Here is a 25,784-nt window from a genome sequence, read left to right as displayed (position 1 = left end):
TTTTTTTTTTTTTTTTTTTTTTTTCTAAGAGCCCTTAGAGTCTGTTTAAACTCAAATTCTGGACAAAATTCTGTGAAAAAGTCAGCAGAGGATGTCTCTTGAAAATATGCATGTGCCTTTAAATGTATATCCCCTCTCAACACAAGAGTGGCTTCTGTTACTGGTATTGGGTTTGATGGTCTGATGGGTATTTTCTGGGTAAATATTAGTGAGATACTGCATATTGGTAAGAGGAAGAATGCATAGGAGAATTCTTTGCTGTAGACCTGAGATCCATACCAGGAGGTCAGAACTCCGTTCTTCATTCAGTCAACTGTGGCCTAAGTGTCCACTGTGGAAAATTCAGATCCACCTCTGAGAAGGCTGCATAATAGAGTTGTTTGGTTCTATTTTATGGACCTGGCTGGAAATGTTTGCCAGCTCTCCCTTGTGAAAGAGCTTTTACAGGCTTTTTTCACAGACAGGAGTGCTTCTTTTCTCATGTATTTTCTCTCATTAACTTTGTAGTTAACCAGGAAGTTATCCTGGATGCTATCCTGGATGAGAGTGGTTGTTTGCAGTTCCCTTTGGCAGCAGTTCCTGTTGTGGGGAGGGGAAGGATTGTATTCCCAACTCATGATCAGAAACCAATGAAGTCATAGTCTTTCTTTGGTATACATTCAAGAGAAAAGGAGCAAGCATGAGTAATCCTCTGGGGCATATCTTCATGGTTTTTCAGCTTGGCAAAAGAAGTATTGTGGATCAAACCTTAAGTTGATATTCCTTTCCTTCTAAAAAGGAAAAGAAGAGACTTATTGTTGCCTTCCTGGCTTAATTTCTTAGAATAACATTAGTTCAGCATTAATTTATTAATCTTAATTTCTCATGTCTGGGAAGTAAATATGTGAGATGTTTTCCAAAGTGAAGACCCAGGGTACCCAAAGCATGATCTGCAAAGCAGGTGTGAGCCGTTACACTTACAATAGAATGCTCTTAAGCCTTTAAAGTCATCCTGATTGTTGTAGAGTTTTTGATGTGATTTGACACAGTTGTGGGCACATGAGAAATGTGAAGATTGGAAGCAATTTTGCTTTTCTGAAAACTGAGTATATCACTACAGTGATCACTGTAGCAGCACATTACACAGGTGGATCTCTACAGGTCTCCTTCCTGCTGTTTCCTGTGGGTATTTGTCAGGGTCTATACTAAAAATGTAGTGTGGGAAATTGTCAGGTTTTCTAATAAATTAATGTTCTTTTTTGGACCTGACTGCTGCTCATTTTCTGTCACTAGGAATTGTTCTCTTTCTGAGTGGTGAGCTCTCCATTGTATTTTACAGAGGGAAGTCCTGAGACCCAGGCTTTTCCTCCTTCTAGGCATGAACAGATGTTGATAATTTTTTTTTGCAAAATTCCAGTGCTAAACAGCAGTCCTTTGGTAGCTTTCTTAAAAATGGTCTGTTTCTACCTTTTCATCAGACACAAAAACTAAGCAGCTGCTATTAGGAGGAACAGGAATAGTAAGTGATGTGGGAAAACCCTTATTTGCTCGCCACAAGGCAAGAGAGGCTCCACCCTTCCAGCAACTCCTTCGCTCTCAGTTGCTCACAGAGCACCTGATCCACATAAGCTGGGGCCACTTTATCCCTCCACTGAGTTATCTTTTAAAATATGTGAATTATTTGTTTTATAGTTTTCTCCTTCTGACCTCTTAGTGCATGAAGTTAGGTTGATCTAAGGTATCAGGTCCTTATTCTGTTCAGAAACCTCTTTTGCTTTTTCTTGTTTTGTGTGTGTGTGTGCTTTTCTCCGTTTTCAGCATCTGTGCTATAAAAAGGAAATTCCCTAAGAAAACATACTTCAGAAGGTCTGTACAAAATCTGTTTCTAAAATGGTATAAGCAAATGTTGACTTACTGCTTGAGTGACTGCTACTGTGTGAGATAACGCAGGCAAAGGAGGTCCAAATATACCCTAAAAGAAAAGAAGGTCATTTTTAGGGGGGAAGTTATGATATAGGAAGTCATGTGGAAGTTTTCTGATAAGTCATTGTGGTTATTTAGTGTTGTGAAGTATTTTAAAACTAATTTTTCAGAAGAGGGTTTAGTGTAGCTTCCGAAGCAATTGGTTCATTATGTAAGTAATGAAAAAATATTGCCAAAATTTTACAGTAATTGGCATAACTCTGCAACATTTTTTGCATCTCCTTCCGTAACAGATTTGACTGATAAAGGCCAGGGCTGGCTCCAGTTATACTGAAAAACAAGATTAGCACTGATAGCGGGATTAGCTCTGCATGGATTGCATTTTTAGTTGTCTGCCATTTTTAGTTGCTTAAAAACTTGATGATGCTGGATGCTGAGGACAGTGGTTTTGAACTTGAGGAATGGCCACCTGCTATGGGAAAGTTAGAATGGCATAGGTTGGAAGAAATGTTAAAGATCATCTGTTCCAAATCCCGAAAGTTCTACAAAATCATAGATTCACAGAATCATAAAATGTCCTGGGTTGGAAAGGACTGTAATGATCATCTAGTTTCAACCCCCTGCCACGGGCAGGATCGCCAATCACTAGACCAGGCTGCCCAGAGCCACATCCTTGCTGTCTTTGAAGTATAAGAATATGATTGGCAGGCATATGGGCTTATAACACAAATTTGATGAAAGCGGAGCTGCAGAGCCTTCAGTGTGCCTGGTAAGCTATTTGGACAATTAGTCCAAATTGAAATCTCTGTTGCAGTATCTTTGGAGTTATTCACAGCTAATATAGCTTACTGTGACAGGCAGTCTTTCTGATACTGCATACCTGTACTACAGTATTTTCTCTTAATTCTTGGTTGCAGTGTAGTTGTAGCTGTTAGGTGGACTTATTGAGTTTACATGCAATCAAATAATTGCTCTAGGAGATTTCAACACTGATCCCCCACCTACAAGACTATGTGGTGGATTTTGATTGTGGCTCTTCCCTAGTCACAGGCAAACAGGGTTGTATAAATGTAGAATTCTGCTGCATCCGAGACTCAAGGACCTTATAGGTTTAGTTTACATTCAAAAGCTGAATTCTCATTGGCTTCGGTATGAATTTCATCATTCTCTGGAAGCTTATTATCTAGGCCAGAAAGAATAAGAATTTTGTCAAAGGAACTGGGAGTTAGATCCTCAAAAGCTGTGTGTCATTTGCAGATTTAAGGATTTCATTTGTATGTTTGAGGAAAGAGTTTCTGTGATCTGTCAAACCACTTGCTGACAACTGATTTGCAGCACACTGTGGCTGGCTGTGCTCATACGTACCTAGGGAAAAGAAGACTGCTGTTAATTCTAAGTTTGCAGAGGACAAACTTGGGAATGCATTGCTTTTTCTTCTGTAATCTCTGTATTGAACGATTCTGCAGGTGGAATTATGGGCCTATGGGCATGTGTACACATGAACATGTACTGCCTCCATTGCTTTGGGTGTGCAGGAGTGTTATTTGGAGCTGAAGTGAACTTAGGTGGGAGTTGTGGGCATGGACAGGGAATAGGAGGAATTCAAAAGAGCAGAATTGCAGCTTGCCAAAAGCCACTCTATGTACGAAAACAGGATTCTCTCTTTGCTCTTTTTTTATGTATCACTGGTGGAGAATGTATAGGGAGCAAGCACTGTTAAATTACTTCTGTACCTTCCTTCCCAGCCTTTTCCGGAGGCTGGAAGCAAGGAGAAAAAGGGAGTAGAAGAACATAGGCTATCTCATTGCTTCTGTGGCAACTGATGTTGCTGGCCAGCACCAAGGGCAATTACTGATATCGACCTGGAGCAGGGTAGAAGACTCAGATGGAAACCATGACCCCATGTAATTGTTCCTTCTCAGGTTGTGTCTAGAGCAGAGTAGCTGTGTACTTCTTTTTTCCTCTGGTTGCCTCCATAAAAATCACAGAATGCATTCTAAGATACCTTCCTCCTGATGCCTTTTTAATATTCTTTTTTCTTAATGGGATGCTCAATGATGTGTTCTCTTACTGTTGTTATAGTCCAGGTGTGCTTTCAATAATTTTGAAGTCCTGATTCCACTTTGCAGGTTGCAAGCCTGATGGTTTTTTGATTAATGAATTGTCTGGTCTTAACTTCTTAAAATGGTCTGTAAGTAATGACTGTGTGAAGCATGGCATGCAGAAATGTATTGCATAAGTAAGGTACTGTAAAGGCACCTTGTCACCATTATTTGGTTCTGTCAGTGGACTTTTTCTCATTACTTGGGTCAAGCAGGATTGTTACCTGTAGTCTGAGCATGATGGCACTGTCTTTTGCTACTCTTTATTTTAGCTGTGTTGATAAAAACAACCAACCTTCTTTTTCACCCCTGCAATAAGTGGGCCAAATTCATCTGCACTGAAGTTATATAGGGCTGAATCAGGCTTCTTGTAGGAAATGTGCTGATCAATGCAGAGCATATTTTTGTTTGTATTCCTAAAAAGCATGGCTTTTACAGCTTTTCATATATCAAAATCACTTTTAGCCACTTCTTGTCTTTGTGTGTGTGTGCTTAAAATTGCTGGGAACAACATAACAAACCAGAACACCAGTGCCAATCTCTGTGTATTGATTTTTTGCCCTTCTCAGGTATGAACTGAATTCTCCATGTGCACGTTTCAAGCACTTCTTAGGTCAGAGCCAATTTCATATATTGTTGCTCCCTGTCTATATAATTAAAGAATTCCAAGGGCATGGGACTTTGCTTGCAGAGAGTCATCTAGGAATTTGTCTTGTAGAGAGATCGCTTAGCTGATGTACCAGTGCCTGTGCTGAGCATCAAATGTCATTTAGGGAGTAACAGTAAAGGGGATGGAGTGAATTCACCTCTCTTGAATTTCCAGTTGTTTATGTTCCTTCCCAGGTTGCAGTCATACAGTCTGAACAAGAGAACTCGTGAGCCTGTTTGCCAGAAGATGGCATACAGAGAGAGGAGTCACTAGGCTAAAAAGTCTTGTCACATACAAATTTTTAAGGCTTCTCTGTAATGAAAGACATTGATGGAATAGGCTGTCTTACAGCAATAGAGGGAAAACAATTCTGCTGTCTGATTACAGATTATTTTCTAAGCTTTCTCTGCCTTGTGACTGGCAGTAAATATGGAATAGAGAGTACTTAATGTAAATCGTAGATTTTCTGATCTGCTCCTGAAATTCATAGGTTCATCTCTTACTTCATGGACTTGAGTTTCTGCTGAACTGAGTGACATGCTTAGTGAGAGTGTGAGGACTCGTTAGTGTCATGTCTTGACCCGAGCAATTGCAGAGGCACATGAGAACAGAACTGGCCAAAAAAATATTCTATTGGTGTGTGAATTGCGTGCAAGTAAATTCACCAAGTGCTATTTCTAGAGCATGCATTTGAGTCATTTTTGAAAAATATAACATTACTTCATTTTATTGGGTAATTACATAGGTCTAAATTACATTTTCTTTATGACTTCCAGGTTGTTGTTGGAGATAAAGTTGTATTGATGCCAGTCAACGCAGGGCAGCCACTGCATGCTAGCAACATTGAACTTCTAGATAACCCTGGCTGTAAAGAGGTGAGCTCAACAGAGGAGAGGTAATTGTCAGTCTGAGATGTATTATACTGTGTTCTTTACTGATAGCCATAGTGCCATAAGTTAGATACCAGTATTAAACACTGGTTCCAGCTTGGCCTCAGAAAACCAAGATGAAATGTGTTTATTCTTGGCACAATTCTTCCTGGCACTGAAAGCTTCATGAACCTTGCATGAGTTTCTGAAACCCTAAATGATGTAAGAATAAGTCCTCTTTCATAAGCTATTTTGGTCTTTCGTTGTAAGCAGACAGAATACCCACTGAGATTTACCCAACATCACCATCATTCTGAACTCTAAATCACATCAGGACGCATGTTACTCACATACCTGGAACTCATCTGCTACCCTAAATGTGATGTGTTTTTATAGATTAAGAAAAAAAACCAAGCAACCTTTAAGACTCCCATTATGTTTTTTTTCCCCCCAAGGTAAATGCTGTCAACTGTAACACAAGCTGGAAGATAACTTTGTTCATGAAATTCAGTAGTTATCGAGATGATGTACTGAAAGGAGTAAGTATGATATGTGTGTATATATATATATATATATATATATATATATATATACATATGTATTTTAAATTTGAATAATTGTGCCTTATTTGATTGTAGAGAAATATTAAATGGTGGAAAAAAAGAAAAAAAAACAGGACTTTATGGACTCATCAGGGGTCCCTCCCTGCTGCCCTACACCAGCTAGGGTAATTTTTTTGGTGTTGTTATTTCACTAAGTGAAATTGTCTGGATTGCACTAGTTTCCAGCCTCTTCCCTCTACCACAGAAGACAGAGGATCCTGGAGAAAAATTGAAGCCTAGAATGGAGAGTGCTTTATACAAAATTGCTGTGATGTTTCAGTTTAGGCTAAGGTACCAAAGGAGGTCTAACAAGCCAGGGAAGGGAGCAAAGCATGGAAGATAACAATAGTTGTTATGAGACAGCTGATGGTTTACTCAGCTTTGCGCACCTCCAGGTCACTTGTATTTTCATAAATATGTATTTACAAATATAAATATTTTCATAAATAAGCACATTTCATTTGTTCTCACATCTTACTAAGTCATTATGAACTGGCTTTTTTTTTTTTTTAGGTGTTGAGGTAGGTATCAAGCGTTGGTGAGAGACAGAAAGAAGCAAAAATGATGCTACTGGAAGAAATACAGAAGGGACATTGGTTTTGGTTGCAGAGAAGAAGGGATAAGACTATTATATCAGAGAACAGAAAAATGACAGTAGTTTTATAGGTAGCAAAAGAGATTGAGGGGTACTTGTAAATACATTTCCTGTATTGGAAAGGAGGATCGAGGTGAGGGGCAAGGCAAAGCAAGAAGTTCCTGTTGTATTTATTGAGAAGTTGAGACTGTGGAGTCAGGTGGATTTGAGAGAACCTGGATGTATCGGACCAAGAAATGAAGGTTCAGAAGTGAGAGACAGAGTTGTGGCAGGAAAGCCTAAGGAAAGACTGGAGTTAGGGAATGACTCACATAGAAAGTCACCTTTGGATTAACTATTCATTGCAGTGCTCTGAATGAAATTTTATTTTCACAAAAGGAGATGGATGTCATGCAGGAGGGAATTATTGCATTTTATACACAATTTCCAGATGCGTTACAAAGATTGTGTATTCTGAACTTAGTACCTGCTCCAGCACCTGGCAGCTAATAAATATTTTCTTTGCATCATCTGTGATGACATTACTAGAAGCTAGAACGCATACTGAGTCTAGCAACTTTGCCTTCCACTGAATAATGTTTCTCTTCCGTTTTACTTTAGGGAGATGTTGTTAGGTTGTTTCATGCAGAGCAAGAGAAGTTTCTGACCTGTGACGAGTATGAGAAGAAACAGCATATTTTCCTTCGTACTACACTGCGTCAGTCAGCCACCTCTGCAACAAGTTCCAAGGCACTGTGGGAGATAGAGGTATTTTTTCCCTTTTCATATATGTTTTAGTACCTGAAGGCCAGGGTGCAGTAAAAATACTTTACCACAGTTTGAATCATTCATTGCCTCTTGATATCCTCATATACTTCCTCAAAACTGTTATTATTTTATGAAGGAGTTTGTGTAGGATGAACAGTGAAGAGATGCTTCATTGCTGTGAGCATGTGGAGAGAGGATGTTTTTTAAGTGTATTTTCACTGTAATGATGAAAGGTCAAATTCAGACTTGATGCAGATTGTACAGTTTTATCAAAGGCAGTAGAATGACACTTGTATTGTGAGTTGTGAGTGATTAAATTTGACTTTTTGTGCAATGTAGAATATTGAAATTGATTATGACTGACAACAAATCTTATGAAAGTGAATGCATATTTTTCTGCAGCAGGGCACATCAACATCTGTTTAATATTAGGTTGATTAAGGTTGTCTTTGCTGAATGGGATTAGCAAGAACATTAATGTTAACTAAGGAACATAGGAAACTGGAATGCCTCATGCTTTTGCCATTATAATAATGTAACTCCCGTGTCCAAAAGTCCTTAGATGTTGAACCAAGTTTGTGCTTTTAACACAAAGTGCTCCTTACTTGGAAAGTAATATGAGGCATATTTTCTGTCACCTGGTGGAAAAAAAAATATGTAACTAGTGATTATCTAATGTGGGCTTAGTGTGAACACAGAACATATCTGTGTGTTAAACTGTTTGTAATGGTGTAGTTTACATGCTTTTATTTGGAATGCATTGTAAGAATTGTCAGTGATCTAAGTATGATTTTGAAAAGCACTATTAAAAATGTGTACTTCTTACAGGTTGTCCATCATGATCCTTGCCGGGGAGGGGCAGGACAGTGGAACAGTTTGTTTAGATTTAAGCACTTGGCAACTGGAAACTACTTAGCTGCAGAGGTAAGAATGTCAATTAAACGTGAGCTTGTGTTCTGCCTAACCAATTATAAAATGTGTCCTGCTAATTCAGAACCAGTGTAGGTAGGTAGGTCTGTGAGAAGATCCTACACCAGGCCTGGATGGGGAAGACAGAATGTACGCTGCTGTGTCACACTGTATGGCTGTAAATTTTCTGAGCTACAGTACATTGGGAGATGAGTTCAAGAAAACATGTGACCTTAATTTTCACTGTGCTGTTGAATTTTGAATCTGCTGTTAGTCATTGTGGTGCCAAGGAAAAACATAGTATCATAGAATGCATGGGTTGGAGTTGACCGCAACTCTGTGAGAGCAACCATCCAGCCAATTCGTTATCCAGTGAGCGGTCCTTCCATCAAATCCATTTTTCTCTAATTTGGTGATCAGGATGTCATGCAGGGCAGTGTCAAATGCTTTGCACGAGTCCAGGCAGATTACATTAGTTGCTCTTCCTTTATCCACTGACTGCTGTAGCTTCATCATAAAAGGCCACCATGTTTGTCAGGCTTTCCCTTAGTGAAGCCATGTTGGTTACCACCAATCAGCTCATCTTTATTTTCCGTGTGCCTTAGTAGACCCTTCAGGAGGATCTGCTCCATGATCTTGCCAGGCACAGAGATGCCTGGCCTGTAGTTCCCTGAATCTTATTTTCCCTTGTTGAAAATTGGGGTTATGTTTCCCCCTTTTCAGTCAGTGGGAACTTCACCAGACTGCCATGACCTTTCAAATATGATGGATAGCAAGATGGCAACTTCATCCACCGGTTCCCTCATAACCCATGGATGGATCTTGTGGGGTCCCATGGATTTGTGCACCTTCAGTTTCTTTAGAACATCTTGAACATGATCTTCACCTACAGCAGGCAGATCTACCTTCTCCAAGTTCTCACCATCACTTTCTGCAACGTGGGCATTGTGGCTAGAGCCCTTGCTGGTGAAGACTGAGGCAAAAAAGTCATTGAGCACTTCAGCTTTCTCCTCATCCCTTGTGACCAGATCTTCAGTTTCCTTCCAGAGAGTGCCCACATCTTTCCTGACCTTCTTTAGATCACTGATATACCTGTAGGATTTCTTCTTGTTCCCATTGATGTCCTGGGTAGATTTAATTCTGTCTGGGTTGTACCTTTCATAACCTGATCCCTTGGCTGCTCAGACAACTTGTTTTTAGTCCTCCCAGGTTCCTGCTTCCACTCCCTATAGCATTTATTTTTGAGCTAAACCAAGTTTAAGAGCTAATTGTTGATCCATGGAGGTCTCCTGGCATTCTTGCCTGCCTTTTTCTCAGGATACACTGCTTCTGGGCTTGGAGGAAATGGTCCTTAAATACTGACTAGCTTTATTTGGCCCCTCTTCCCTCCAGGGTTTTCTCTCTGTAGATATGTAACAGTAATGTTACAAGTCTGCCATATTTGTATTTTAAATCCTTGGATTTGCTTACCTTTCTGTTCTTGTTTATCACTGATTCTAGTGCTGTGATTAGTCAAGTGTTCTTTTCTGGCTCAGACATATAGTGATAAAACTTTTTATACTGAAATTGAATGAATGTAACAGTTGAGCTTGATCAGAGAAGTTTATGTGCAGACATTAGAATAGATGCATGAGACTGCTCTAATTCTGCAATTGTCATTCATTTTCTTCTTGCAGGCTTTAGAAAATGTTTCTATAATACTGATGTGTCGATCTCTTCATGGCCCAAAGTGTCTTTATGTTCTCTAGAAACTTGTCATGTGTTAGTGTAATGGCTTCTGATGTCATGCTTGTGCGTTGTGATTATAGCAGGTTTCTAAAGTTGCACAGTTGTCTTTTGACTAAAAATTGGAATAAAAATGGGTTTGAAGAAATATTTACTCCTTTGGGGTGGAATAGGAAGTCCAGGAAGAAGAAAAAGAAAATCTTACATTTTGTCTGATTATTATTTGGTGTATAATATAAAGGCAAAATAGTGCTGTGACTTCACAAAAGAGCAGCTTGATATCTTTTAGGACACATAATTGTCCTTAAAAATAGTATGGGGTCTCTTGACAAGCTGGGGGAGAGGAAATGGTACAAACTTTATGAAATAGGAGAGCCTTGGATTTTTCCCTGGTTGCAAGAAGTTGTGAACTTTTAAAATTATATCTAATCCATATTAGATCTGATCTGTGTTCTAGTTATATCTAGTTATATCAACTATCAATAGTTACATCTGGTTATATCTAGTTATATCTGTGTTCTACTTATATCTAGATATATAGATATCTGTGTATCTAGTTATATCACTGATTTAGTGAAGTTTGTGTAGGATTGCCTTTTTGACTTAATCTTGCAAGCACAAGTGTGAAAATTTACAAGAGCCAGTTGTAATCACTGAGAACCCCTGAAAGAAGTCTTTCCCTAGCTGGACTGAGTTAAATTTGCAATAGTGCAACTTCTGTGTGTAGACAAGTCTTCTATATTCTCACTGTCCTGATTTCACTTTTTACTTTTGTCTGATTTCAGAGTAAGAGCAAACAACCACATTCATACTTTTAAGTATTTCAAATTATTTCAAAATCAGTATCAAAACATAAGCAATTGCATTATTTTTCATGCAAGACTGAATGTAATTTGGATCTTTTCATTGGCTAGGGTAGTAACTCATAGTGCAATTTAAAAATCTGATAATGGTGAAATCTCTGTGTGAAAGAGTGAGGAGCATCATCTCTTTAAAGGCAGTGGGCCAGCATTCCTTTACTAATATTCTCTGCACTGCTGCCTCCACGCTGCAGCAACATTTCTGGCTTGTCTGAAGCCAGCTCGCTTTATTGTGTATTTAATACTGACTAATTTTCAAATGGCAACCAGTACGCTCAGTTCCATTTTTTTTTTTAGAGAGGAACAGATACTTCTGCTAGAAAGGCTTTATTCAGAATAGCTAGACTGATGGAATCAGCTTTTTTCTCCACTGTGCCCACTCAGCACTGAAGCTTGCTGATTGACAGATGAGCTTCCTTATCCTGTACTTCACCAGCTCAGAGATTTTTCACGAGAAAAATCTCCAGGTGAAGAGGAGTCACACTTCACTGAATGCAGAACCTGAGCTTGTGACCCTTCTACCTCTGGAAGGGAAATCCCCATCAAGACGACTTGTAATGTTGAGAGTGAGATCTGGAAAAGCACTTGGGCTGAACAGAAATGATATGCTATGATTGGAGAGGCGCATTAGCTACTGTATCTATGAAGTGTGAAATACCCACTGGTGGAGATATTAAAGGTAATGCTGTAATAAAAACTTGGGAACTGTATTTTACACAGTTCACGTATCAAGCTCAACACACCAGCCAGACATCCACGTCAAAGAATTATGAACAGGGAAGCAGAAACCAAATGTTTATAAGTTAACTTCAAATCAGTGGGGCAAAGCTTACCAAACTCTTATCTTTACTATTGCAGCACAGGAAGATTACTCATAGTGTGAATTGTCAACACGTTGCTGTGACTTGATTTTGATTAAACTGCCATGATTAAGGTTTCTGAAGTGGAATAAGTACAAATAAGTAAATGAAATTCATGAAACTTTTAAGTATTTTGTAGTTGGCTAATGATACAATTTATGTTACAGTCTGAGCAATTGTAAATCAGGATTTATCACTTTTTACAACCATAATTTCCTTACTTCATCTTTATGTAAGTTAAGGTGATGTTTAGCACTGAGAATTTTGCAGGGGAATTTTGAATAGGTGAAATCTCACACGATGAGCAAAAGTGTCCTTCACCGGAGTATTCACTTTTTCTCCTCTGCAGTTAGGTTTCTATGATGTAGTAGTGCTGTGCCTTCTCTTCTCTCAGGCGTCTCATGCCAACTGGATCAGCCTTATTTGTGGCTAAGAGGGTCTGACCTACGTAGCAGAAGGATGTCACTGCAGCTTATTAAGTCCAGCAGGTGATCTGGGGGTTCACGCCACTTACTGTAAACAGTTCAGAATTTTTCAGTTGATAAACTTACAGAATGTGTCAGTGCTACAGTAAGTAGTTTAAAAAAATAAAATTGAGGCAGTACTGTTATTCAGTGAACAAAACATGCAAGTGAGCATATCTGATTCTTATAAACTTGAAAGAAATAGGGATGTGTAAGTCCTACATTACGGGTTATGAAGAATCACAGTGACCCAGCTTTAGGTACCTTTGAAAAATGAAGGGTTCTCTGATACCCGAATTCTGATTCAGTTTCAGTTGTATTCTTTGCTTTCATCCCCTTTTCACATGATATTACTTAAGCCGATTTTCATCAGTATGCTTTGAAGTTTCATAAGACCTATTAATACCATAGATCACACTACTCTGACTGAAGCTGAGTCATCCTGAAGGACTCTTGCTAAAAAGGAGACTCAGTGGTAGGCATTTGCTAATTGCCCATTGCTGCCCTGTCAATTCCCTGTGGGTATGCTCTGACACATGACATGCAGGTATGCTTTGAGCCCGTTACTTAAGACACAAGACGACTATGCTGAAGAAACTGTTTCCTGTTTTGTGGTAAGATTGGGACAACTGGAATCTGGTGGTAGTTCTCTTCCATGTCTGACATTTGGATATCTGAAGCCACTGGATCAGTCATTCCAAAAACGCTGAAATCAGTAAAAGGTGGAACCAAGTATTCAGCTGAGAAATTCTCCTCTACTTGTTCTTTGGAGACAGTGGGAGTTCTGCTGTTAATGTCAAAAGCACTTGATTTTGTTGAGTATTGAGACAGATCTGTAGCAAGAGATTTAGACACTAAGCTACCAGCTAAGATCCAGGCTGCTGAGTTTTATTTTCATCTTCACAAAGTCAGCAGTCTCCCAAAAAAAGTTCTGCAAAAGATTCTTTTTTTCAGCCTTGACTGCAGCAAAATGTCCCAACTTATTTTAAAGTTTTGTATTTTTAAAGAGAATCCATACTTTTAGGTGAAAATGGGATGTTTCAAAATAACAAAGACTTTTTCCAGCATTTTTAAAGTCTCTTTAGCGCATGAACCATGTGCAGAATACACCCACATCTGTCCCTGTGTATGTGTGAAAGAGCTGCTATTTGCTTGAACAGCCTCTCGAGTGCTGTGGATTGGGACCACACAGTTGTGCCATTCTCATCATCTCACCTATCCTATTCAGTATTCTGGACTGTTCAAAGTCTCTTTGAACTGAGTGTCAACTTGCTGATTGTATTCAGAGTATGCACCTTTAATGTTGTTCTCCATGTGCATAACAGCTTCTGTGATTTCTGAACTGGATAAGCTATAGTGTAACTGGTAACACTAGTTACTGTTGCTGTATGAAGATGCTAAACAGAAATGTGTGTGCCCATGTGTACATGTATGCACACAACACAATGCAGGGTAAATATCATTTCATGTTCAACTTCTCTGGTTAGATGGGTACTGCTAAATAGTCATGAGATATATGTGCAAGCATCAAATCACATGCTTATCTTAGATATTCTGGTAGACAGCAGATAAACCAGAGTACATTTCCACAGGAAATGTGAACATTGTGAACGTGTACATAGTCATTGACAGTCCAGAATTTGAAAGGAAAATTCGTTATAATTCTGTTTTATTTAGCTGAGTAGGCTAAGATTGGAGCTATTAGGTACCTGGCAAGATAAGGGAGTGAACTTGGAGAGGTAATTGTCTTTAACACTGAATTAACTATACTAAATGAATTAAGATAATGCAGATAAAATGGCAACCTTAATATTTACCTTCTTTTGTTCTTAGAATTGTTGTTGCAAACAAGTGATCAAATTACAGTGCCTTTCAAGAAATTGCGTAGAGTACTGGTGTTTGGAGTGTGTTGCTATAACATTGAGCTGTTTTACCTAATTCTTTGTAAAGGATAATAAATGCCCTGAAACTCTTCTAGACAAGGGAGCGAAAAGGCTGAACTGGCCAGTGTAATAGATTGAAGCAGTAAGCTCAGAGGTAGTGGCAGAACCAGGCATAATTTTTCTGACTTGTACTGTAGTTCATTTACTAAAACAGATTGTTGCTCATGCAAAAACTCTCATTCAGGAAAGTTCTTATGACTAGCTTTGGCTTTAAATTCAGCTGAATGTAAGCATCTATGTGCTCAGAGGTCAAGGGTCTTTCAGATGCTGATGTGACAGGTTTGGCCTTCCTCTCGCAATTTTCCATTGTGCAGCCATTTCCAGGACTTCTTTGACCACCGTAGGACTGAAGCCTCAGAAATAGCCACTTTTGTGTGTGAATGTGCTTTGTAACAGTTTGTACAGGATAATGGGGCTGGCAAGGTCTTTGGCACATATCCTGCTGATAGTCAAGTCATCAGGGTAAGGATCAGGGGGAGGGCCAACAAGACTGACATCCTAGTGGGGATCTGTTATAGACTGCCTAACCAGGATGAAGAGATGGATGAGGCATTCTACGAGCAACTGGTAGAAGTTGCATGATCTCCAGTGCTTGTTTTCATGGGGGGCTTCAACTTCCCTGATACATACTGGAAATACAGTACAACACAGAAGAAGCAGTCTAGGAGTTTCTAGAGTGTGTGTAAGATAACGTCCTGATGCAGCTGGTAAGAGAGCCTACTGTGGGAGATGCCCTGCTACACCTGCTGGTCACAAACAGGGAAGGACTGGTGGGAGATTTGGGGGTCTTGGGTAGAGCGACCACAAAATAGAGTTCTTGTGAATTCAGAAGAGGGGCCAGCAAAACTGCTACCTTGGACTTCTGATGGGTGGACTTTGAACTATATAGGACTATGGTAGTGCGGGTACCTTGGGATTCAGTCCTGAAGAGTAAAGGAGTCCAGGAAAACTGGACACTTCTGAAGAAGAAAGTCTAAAAGGCATAGGAGTAGGCTGTCCTCCTGTGTTGTAAGATGATCTGGTGGGGTTGAGGATTGGCCTGGTTGAACAGGGAACTTTTTCTGAGACTCCAGAAGAAAAAGAGAATCTACTTCCTGTGGAAGAAGGGACAGGCAACTCGGGGAGAGCACGAAGAAGTTGTTAGGATGCATAGGGGAAAAACTAGAAAGGGAAAAGCACGCCTTGAACTCAACCTGGCCACTGGGGTAAAAGAGAAAAAGACTTCTTTACAAGTATATCAACATTAAGAGGAGGAATAAAAAGAATCCATCTTTTACTAGATGCATCAGGGAATGTGACCACTGAGGACAAGGAAAAGGCTGAGATTTTTAATGCCTTCTTTATATCTGTCTGTAAAAGTCAGACCAGTTATCCTTGGGATACTCCACTCCCTGACCTGTAAGTCTGGGATGGGGAGCAAAACAAGCCCCCATGGTTCAGATGGAAACAGTTAGAGATCTGCTACTCCACCTGGACTGTCACAAGTCCATGGGTCCAGATGGGATCCACCCGAGGGTGCTGAGGGAGCTGGCAGAGGTGATTGCCAAACTGCTTTCCACCATCTGACAGTGTTCCTGGTCAACGAGAGACGTCTCGGAGGATTGGAGTCTTGCCAACATGGCTCTCAGCTACAAGAGGGTTTGTAAGGAGGATCTGGGAAACTACAGGCCCATCAGCCAGGGAAGGTTATGGAACAGATTGTCTTGAGTGAAATCACATGGTGTGTGTAGAGCAACCAGGGGATCAGACCCAGCCATTATTATTTCATGAAAGGCAAGTCCTGCTTGACCAACCTGATCTCCCTTCTATGATTGAGTGACCTGGCTGGTAGATAAGGTAAAGCCTGTTGGCATAGTCTACCTAGACTTGAGCAAAGCCTTTGACGCTGTCTTCCACAGCATTCTCCCGGGGAAACTGGCAGCCCATGGTTTGGACAAGCGCACTATTTGCTGGGTAAAGAATTGGCTGGAGGTTTGGGCCCAGAGAGTGATGGTGAATGGAGTTAAATCCAGGTGGCGAATGGTCATGAGTGGTGTTTCCCAGGGGTTGATACTGGGTCCTGTTGTGTTTAAAATCTTTATTGATGACCTAGGCATGGGGGGATTGAGTGCACCCTCAGTAAGTTTGCAGATGACACCAAGTTGGGAGAAAATGTCCATCTTCCTGGGGGTAGGAAGGACATTCAGAGAGATGTATACAGGCTGGATCACTGGACTGAGGCCAATGGGATGAAGTTCAACAAGCCCAAATGCTGGGTCCTGCACTTTTGTCACTAGTATAGGCAATGCTACAGGCTTGGGGCAGAGTAGCTGGAAGACCATGTGTAAGAAGCAGACCTAGGGGTATTGTTCAATCCTTGGCTGAACATGAGCCTGCAATGTGTCCAGGTGGCCAAGGAGGGTAATGGTATCCTGTCTTACATTAGAAATAGTGCTGCCAGTAGGAGCAGGGAAATGATCAGCCCTCTGTATTCAGCTCTGGTGAGGGCACACATTGAGTACCATGTTCAGTTTTGGGCCCCTCACTACAAGAAAAAAATCGAGGCCCTGGAGCTTGGGAGAAGGGCAACAAAACTGGTGAGGGGTCTGAAGCACAAGAGCTTATGCTCCATCTCAGATATGTGTCTCACTGGAAAACTCCTTTAGCTTTCTTGGGTTTGTTTGTTTCTTTGTGCAGAACTGTTCTTGATAAAGTCTGATCAGTGTTTTGTTCTAAGCTTTTAAAATCCCACATGAAATGTACTTTCAGCTTTGGGGCTATTTTAGCACCATATGCTTAAGTTAAGTAAGATAAGAATGGTTAAAGCAGGCTGACCTGGGAAGTACTGAGTTAGATATGTCATCACAATTATATGAACATTCTAAATTGAACAGGAAGAGCCATCGAAACCACCAAAGATGTAGTTCGGTGATAAGAGTACTTCAGTGACAATGTAGACTTGCAGAAATGTTGTGTTTCTGCAGGCTTTCGGTTGTGGTCCCATGACACGTTGTGCTGTCCCTGAGGTTCTGCTGGCTCAGACTGGATCACAGCAGGGAATGTACTGAAAATCAGATTGGAAATAAAGTGTAGGGGTGCAAGTGGTTGGGGTAGATGAGTGGGAAGTGCTAGTATCAAAACCAGCATCAGAGACCCTGTATTTCACCTTGCTATGGTGTATGTAAACTACTTGCTGAGAACTCTTGAATTAATGATCCATAAAAACTCTTTATATTCCTCTTGTCTTTCCTGAATAAATTATTCCAGTATCGTTTCACTCTGCTTTTCTGTCAAAATTGCCCAGGTTTTTTTTCACTTTAAAGTGAGAACTGCTATAAATCTTGATTTACTTTCTTTGAAATGGATTTCTGTGTTATGTCTCCTTCAGTTGGTGTTAAAAATACCAGTTTGCCACATGATATACATCGTTGTAATATGCATTTATCTACATGGACGGAGTCAAACTGTAATAGATTTAATCCTGTTGTAATGATCACTTGGTTTGGATCATGGTGAAAACAGCCAAGTGCATGTTCAAGTTCATACTGATGGAAAATAATGCTTTCCTTCCTTCTTTACTGGACATAAGGAAGTGGAAGTTGTTGCCATGAGAAGTGAAAACAAAGCATTTAATGACATTTTAAGAAAGATTACATATTTGTATGAGTAATAACATCCTCAGCATTACCTGAGATTAAAAAAACATAAAGGGAAATCAGTTCTTGAAGTGGAGGCCATAAATCAGGATTAACCCATTGGAACCTTGGAGAAATACCTGTAGTTTTAAGGATTTTTTTTTTTCTTTTTTCTCCTTTCTTTCACATTCTTAGACTGTGGTAGAAAATGGCGTAGAACAGTGGTTGTTTTATTTATGTATTTGTTTGTTTGTTTGTTTGTTTTTAAAGGCAACTGAGATTAAATGTCTGAAAGCTGTAATTTAGGCCTTTTCATACTGTTTTTGGAGACTGGAGTATTGGCAGAGATCTTAACATGTTCAGGAAGCAGAACACGCTTCTCTGTGGTACTTTTTAGGTTAGCAAAGAAGCAAACCTTCGCTGAAAAGATGTACTTCTCTCATTACAGAGCTAACATAGAGAAGGTGAATTCTGTGTGTTTCCTTCTGTCTTTAGAAACAGTTTGTAAAATAACTGTATAAAAACAGGCTTTAACTGAGATGATATGGAGGTACTGTTTGCTCAAGGATAATAGTATGTAAACTGTCGAAGGTACCAGGAGATGGCAGCATCTACCAAAGCCTTTTTGCATCTGCTCTCACATTTATTTTGTTGGTATTGTGGGACCTCCTTACCTGAAGATTGCTTCAAAATCTTCAGTTTGAGTCAATTTTTTCACATTGTTTTTTGTTAAGTGTTAATACAGCATTCTGATCATGTCTGTTGTGCTCAGTGGTTAAAGGATCTTGTAAGAAAAAGGCATGTCAAAGTGACAGAGTGAACTCAGCGCTATTTGCCCTATTTGTGTTTTTTACTGTCTCATAGGAGGCCTGTAGTTTTGTTCTGCTGCTCTGTAAGGACTGCAGAATAATTTACAGTTATGCGTGAAGAGATGGAAGAGATCCAGAGACTACGGGAGAAGAACGGATTACTGATTTACAGAGCCAGTTTGACCTGTTCCACAGGTTTGGATATGACTTACCCAAGTGACAGTTAGGAGTGGTTCCTGTAGCAAAGCCAGGGCTAGGTTTTCAAAGGTTTTTGAGGACTTTGGGAATGCATCCTGACTTGTCTCAATTGTGTGGAAATTAGGAACAACATCTGTGTGTGTCAGTGTGTGTATACCTTCAAAAATCTGGATCTTTGGGAAAGGTTTTTTCTCTCAGCAAGCTGGTGTTGCAGTGGTGATCTATGAGCCTGTATTCAGCTGGGACTTTTCCATCCTGCCTGAAGTTGGCTGCATTTGAGCAGTGTTTATATGCGTATGAGCTTTACGAGGAAAGGAAGTGTGAAGACGTAAACACAGTATTTATGGTCATTTAGTCATTATTATGGGTGCTTCAGTTATTAAAAACACAACAACTGCTGGTTTTGCATTTTGGTGTGTTCCAAAACAACAAACATGGTCAGTTCTGTGTTGCATTTTATTTCTTATTACTTCAAGGTAACTTGGGAAGCTTTTAGGAAACTATATTTGTACCACTTTTATTTTTGATGTTTGATGAAGGTTTAGAAGGTTTTATTTATTATTTTTTTTCACTGTAAAAATTTCAGTGGTATCTAATTCAATCAGTCCTAGTTATTTGTGGGAGTGCTGCAGAAAGTCATAGGGGATATTAACATTCAGAATGCTTTTTATGTTGATATAACAATTCCTAGTGAAGGTATGGCCCAGCATTCAGGTTAGACCAAAGGATCTTTTGTGTACTTTTCTTCCTTTCTAATTCCTTTGCAGAGTGGGATGTTGCTATGTGGGGCTAAGCATCAGGTTTCTAACCTTAATCTTGGTAGAAGCAAAGGGATTTCCCAGCCAGTAATCTCTCCTGGCCTGAAGTAGAACTACATTCCTAGACAGCTCTAGTTTTTGCCACTGGCATGTGACCTTTAAATCAACTGTGAATTAGGCATACCATAAGCATTGGCCTGCCATTGCTATAGTACTAAAAATGCCTTCAAGATGACCTATCCTTTCTTCTTTACAAGGGTGAACAATTGGGTTAGGAGGGTGTCAAAGCTGATTCTGTTTCCCATTTTTTGACTAGCAGATAGTTCACTCTCACAGGGGGTTCCCAGCACTGTCTGTGGCCACTTAACTTGGCTTATGCCTGAAGCCAATAGAAAGATTCAGCTCTCTGAGTGCTGCCTGGAAACTTGTCTGATGTACTAAAGGAGGGCTTGTAAGCAAAACAACAGCAAAATAAATCCTGAAATAAATGGTATTTTCAGGTTTTAAACTCCCCTCACATGATGATTATCAGGAGCCTTGCGCCAGGTGCTGTGGCTGTACTGAATGGAATATCGAGGTAGAGTTGTAGCCACTCTTTCTCCAGCAAGTTAATAGGATGGCAAGATTTCTTTGAATGTCACTGAAGTCTTTGAAATTCTGCAAAAGTCCTTTGGATTTATTGAAAGTTAATCAGTATGACATAACAAAGAACCAAGTAAGTCTAATGAAGAAGAAACATTTGAGAAGTTGATTTTTGTTTTCACTTTTGTGGTGGCTATTTTGCCCTCAAACCACTTGACCTCATTGATTGAGTAACAGGCTCTGTGTTAACAGGCTAGTTATCAAGTGGAATGGAAACTGTTTTTATGTGTTGAATTAGAACTTTTAATTCTTTGACTAATACTGGTTTTAATCAGGTAATTAAAATACTCTTTTAGCTGAAATTTGACAGTCTAATTATCTCCTTGACGAGTTATTTTAAATATCCCTTACCTAGTAAAAAAAATGTGATTAAAAAAAGCGTGAGTATTTTTCTCCAAACTTCCCTTTCTTAATTAAACAAGCATCTGAAAATAGCTTTTTTGGGTACTTTCTACGCATTCCTCTGCCTAAGAAGATAGAGTCCCATGTAAAAGTGAAATTCTAAGTTATTTGTCTACAGCGTGGACTGAGATTTTAAATTCCTTGCTGAACTGTAAGACATGTCTTACTATGTGTAGATGCAAAGCAAACCAACCACTAACCAACCAATCAATCAATCAAAAAGTCAACAACAAAAAAACAAGAATAGCTTATTAATAAGAAGTTGTTCTACTCAGTAGTGGAATCTCAGGCGATTATGCAATGTGAAGTCGTAGTAATGATAAACTTAAGGTACAAATTTAACCACCTTTAATAATCAGTGAAATTAACAGAGCCTGGGACTTGTGGCACTTGTAATCTAACAGGATGCTTCTCAGGATTAGCTGGGCATGTGCATTTACTGAGCAGTGACTACCAAAAGTAACACACAAACACATACAATTGCAAATTGCATCTTCCTCCTATGCTGACTTTGCAACATGATGATCATGTTTAAAAATGCCAAAGTAGTCAATGATTTTAGTGTTTGAAATATGATGTTGTGTGATTGTGGGAGACTTCTCAGGGTATTGACTGTCCTTGTTTGCTGATAAGTTTGCTAGGCCACTTCCAAGCTCACTTCCCCAGTAGAGTCAGTCCAAACCAAATTTAGTTCCCAGATATTTTCTGTATGCTGTACAGCGCAAGCTGCATTTGCACTTTCTTACCATAACTACTGTGATAGGGCCTTATTATAAGAAAAACCTTGTGTAGTACATAAGTCAGTGCTCACTGTTGGTCCATGTATGTTAAACCATAAAAGGTTATGTGGTAACCCCATTTTCTGGAGTTCAAGGGCCTTTATGTGGTCTGGAGGATTTGTAGAGTTCAATCTGTGTTTGTATTTATAAGCAAATGAAAAAGACCAAATATCTATGGTGTCGTGAATCACTGTCATTTGAGCTTTGACAGCTGGTTATATTAGCCTTGCCCAATTGTAAAATCCATGTAATAGGGCTTGCCTTTTACGTGGCAGTGGGGTGAATGACAGGCAGAAATACAGTCGCTCACCTTGAGCCAGTTATTCAGCAGTAATATTTAAGCCACGCTGCTTGCATCGCTTTTAGTCATGCGGCCATTTCATTTCTTTGCTGATGTGAATTTTCCTTTGTTCCTTCCTAATTACACTCTACTAGTGCAGTCTCCTTTACTTGATGCAGATTGCACCCTCCTTACCATCATATAGCCACTGCTATTTTCTCATTTACTGACTTGCCTTACATAGTCAATGAACTTTGGGATGGTATGGTGAGTCCCATGAGCTTGCCATAATACAAGATGAGTCTCAAGGTCTTTGATATTGTTTTGTTGTCAGCACTGGTGAAGCTGAACTTTTGTTTGTGATTCTTCTTCCTTTTCTGTCCAAGAGAAGGTGAACAATAGCTATTTTTAGGTTTATTAAAAAAGATGCCTTGGAGGATTAGCATTTCTGAATTAGAATTTCTGCATCAGAAAAAAAGCTGTTGGAAATATACCGTAAAAATAGTTTTAAAATTGAGCTCTTACTACAGTGATTTATACAGTTATACTTGCTTGAGCTCTGCAGTTTACAATGTGTCATTTTCTTTGTACCTATTGACTGAAATATACAGTATTTTGGGTACAATTTGGGAGCATTGCTACTTCAATAAGTCCAATGACCTCAAAAAGCTTGAAGACTGCTAAGCTTAAATGAGATCCATTTTAGCATGGTATTCTTACTTAATTTCTTAATATCTTAAGAATTTTACTTGATTTCATTAGCAACAAGGAACAAATTCATTTTCAAGAGTTCTTTTGCTGGAACGAATTTTAATGTTGTTATTTTCAAGGATTCTTTTGTTAGGAGGTTCACTGAAGAGTGTACAAGTGATTTTATACCAATCAGAAAAAGCAATACATTTTGGATAGCTAAGGCCATCGCTGTGTCTATAGCTCATTCTGTTGTACTTGGATATTGAAAAGGACTTGGTATAATATGACTTAAAATATTACATGATTTACACCTCTCTATCTGGAGAAATACAGAATAGGATAACAGCTAATAGTCTGATTTTTACAGATGCTCAACACCAACAACCTCAGCTGAAATGAAAATGACAGCTGCTGAGCTGAAAAGGGGGTCGTTTATGTCAGCTCTAAAACTGCATTCTGTCCTGTTTATTGCTTAACCTGTTTAACCTCAACATCTCGAACTTTCTCTAAACAACATCTTTATAGTTTTGTTGTTTCTGTTTCAATGGGGCAAGAAAAGCCATCATTAAGGATACACTTCATTTTTTATTTGAGCCTTCTGTCTTCCTCTGTCCACAAGTGAACTATTTTGGAAATCTGAAGGTAATCTCTTCAGTCATTTTAGATTTAGGTTTCAGATTTAACCTTTCTATTCTTCTCTGCACTGCCTGATAATTTTCCCTGCTCTTGATGTACAGAGTACATCAAAGTACAAGTTTGTCTGAGTGGGCAACTCAAATTATTTTAAGATGCTGAGTGAACAGAAGTAATGCTGAAAGAAGTGTGAGAAAACTAACAAAGAAACCAAAACTATAGGAAAACAGTTTTATATAACGCATATATATACATATGTGTACATAAACATGTAACTTCTAAGTTGTCTGTGGCTTAGTGTTCCTCTCCCATTCTTGTTGCTTTATAATAGAATTAGGTGGGTGCTGAGGTAAGGCAATGTGTGGGAATGTCATGGAGGTGCAAAACGGAAGATAGGGAATAGATGTCGATGTGAGGAGGAAAGCAGGCTCTGTAACATCGATTTTTGAAGGTGACACAGTGGCTAATGTGAATAATGAAATGAAGGCAGAAGAATAATGTTTTGTCCTTTTATGTGTTAACACATCGTCATGATAGAAAACAGAGATTTTCAGCAATTTTAGGATTGTCTAAATGTTTTCCTCTTTTCTTGAGGCTTATCAAGTGGAGAGGAGATGTCTTTTTTTGTTAAAGAGACATAAACAGTAGAGTAATAATAAAACCCCTCTAGACTTGATTAAAAAAAAACACAAAAAACACCACACAATAGTTCTGCATGTAACGTTAAATGTATGATGATGATAATGTAATATTAAAAAGTATGACTGGAATTCATTCAGTTTGCCCTGTGCAATTCACTTCTTGCTCTTCCGCACTGTTAATGCCAAATTCATGCCAAGAAAATGACTGTACTTACTTGTACATGCATAACCATTTGTTATAAGTAATAATTTCAGTTCCACATCTTCAACCTCTTGAAGGTATATCCTGTGGCAAATATTGAGGTAGAAGCGTTTCATTACATAAATCAAATCAGGAAACATTTTGTGTGCAGCCAATATGTAGGTGTATGTGTGTTTGTTTATTTGAGTGTATGTCTTCCTACATAGTCCCCCATCTTCTAGTCTACATATTTTCCCTGTCAAAAGTAAAATCATATTAAATGCTGTTAAATAGCAATACGTTACATTTAATAGTAGTATTTTTCATCCAAGCATTTCATGCTACTTTAGTTATTAATTAATATTTGTTAATCCTGGTATGACATAGGAAATACCTTAATAATGGTACATTATTATTAATGGTACATTATTATTAATAATGGTACAGAATCACGGAGTAATTAAACACTTGTCTGTAGTGACATTGCCATTTCTGTTTTAAAGAGGTATTTATTCAGAGCTAACTTTTATTCTGTAAAATCTTAGTAGATGCAAAACATTAATTTTTATCTCAATACATCTGCTCAAGGTCAGTCCTGTGAGTGTTTGTGTGTTGGTAGGGGTGACCGTAATTTGCTATATTTAGAATAGTAACTGCGCTTTCTCTCCATTGTTGGTTGTTTTTTTTTTTTAAAATTATTATTTGAAAGTCTTCTCTTAACAAGCTTGATTGTAAGATTCACTTGTCTGAAGTGAGGACACAGCCAGTAAGTCGGCAGAAATTAAATTGCTGATTCTCATACTCTAATTGCTATGCTAGTTCTAAATACTCTGTAATTCTTTTGCAGGATGAATACAATAAAGAACTGAACCAGTCCCTGTCACAAAGTTCTGAAATATTTAAGAGCTATCAAGATAGTTTTTAACTTCTTTTCTTTTCCAGCTTAACCCACACTATCCAGAAGGTAATAATGAAGAAAAAGCTTTGGTAAGTGGGATTTGTATGTTGCATGTAACCTGGGAAATACTATGTCATTAGCCTAATAATGCCCAACAAATGGAAGTCCTTTGTAGCTTTCTCTGTAGTAATGTGTCGTAACCACTGAGGTTGTCTTCTCTGTCATGTGTAAGCTAGGGTTCAACTCAGTACTATCATTACAGAAAGCTTTCTCTTTTTTAAAGGAAGTGTTAGGCAGCTTATTCAAATTCTACATCAAATTAACAGTAGTTTGAAATCAGTTCTTAGTGGCTACATATATGAAATTATTAATACTTACCAAATTAGGAATGCTACCTCATGGCAAAAACTCCACTCTCTTTAGCAAGAAAGCCAGGGACAAGTGAGTCTGGTTATTTATGTACCAAAAAAAATTCAGAGGCTCTGCTAGTGGAGATGAGCTTCCTTGGGACATGTTTTTCAGTCAGATGTGGCTCTAAATCTAAGAATCTGCTGAGAATCTTTTCATTGCCTGTACTGAATACATGCGAGCAGATATTCAGGTTTAGACTGAGCCCTGCTGCACTTCAGGCAACTCTGACACCACACTTTCACAAGGACCTACATTGTCGCTGCAGTACGACTGGGTTGGACAAGAAGACATGCTTCCAGGCAATCTGGAGCTGTTAAAGGCAAAGGGCTTTATCTTGTACAGTGCTAAGAGCATGCCAGCTAATACTGACTAACAAAGCGAAACCAGAGGTGTTGTCGTTTATTATGAATGAAGGACGTAGATATAAAACTGTGAGGGAATCTTATTCTTAAACAAATAATCCAAAAGGAATAATTCCTCCATCACATTCATGAGACTGCCTTGAAACAGCTGAGATCTTAGGAGAAATAAACTTAATTTCTTTCTGTTGGCCTTCTGGCTTTTGTTCTTTTAAAGGACACATTTTCAAGATTTTCTCTGCAAGGGGAAGAGTTTTTT

At 38.9% G+C, this 25,784-nt stretch overlaps 1 protein-coding gene across 2 annotated transcripts in view; it reads left to right on the top strand.

Moving 5' to 3' along the window:
* Positions 1-25,784, top strand: part of ITPR2 (inositol 1,4,5-trisphosphate receptor type 2) — a 265,378-nt gene that overhangs the window by 41,961 nt on the left and 197,633 nt on the right. The window contains exons 6-10 of one of the 2 annotated variants that reach the window (XM_042835041.1): positions 5,430-5,528; positions 5,978-6,061; positions 7,320-7,466; positions 8,295-8,390; positions 24,800-24,844. In XM_042835041.1, the coding sequence (XP_042690975.1) occupies positions 5,430-5,528; positions 5,978-6,061; positions 7,320-7,466; positions 8,295-8,390; positions 24,800-24,844 (471 nt within the window). The remainder of the gene's footprint in view (positions 1-5,429; positions 5,529-5,977; positions 6,062-7,319; positions 7,467-8,294; positions 8,391-24,799; positions 24,845-25,784) is intronic. The other variant, XM_042835042.1, reaches the window with a different exon arrangement.

Source organism: Centrocercus urophasianus, unplaced genomic scaffold (assembly GCF_019232065.1).
Source record: "Centrocercus urophasianus isolate 14NV4802_14NV808 unplaced genomic scaffold, USGS_Curo_1.0 seq_5, whole genome shotgun sequence".
Taxonomy (NCBI): Eukaryota; Metazoa; Chordata; class Aves; order Galliformes; family Phasianidae; genus Centrocercus; species Centrocercus urophasianus.
Note: the sequence above shows the minus strand (reverse complement) of the source record. Positions and strands in the feature narration are given on the sequence as shown.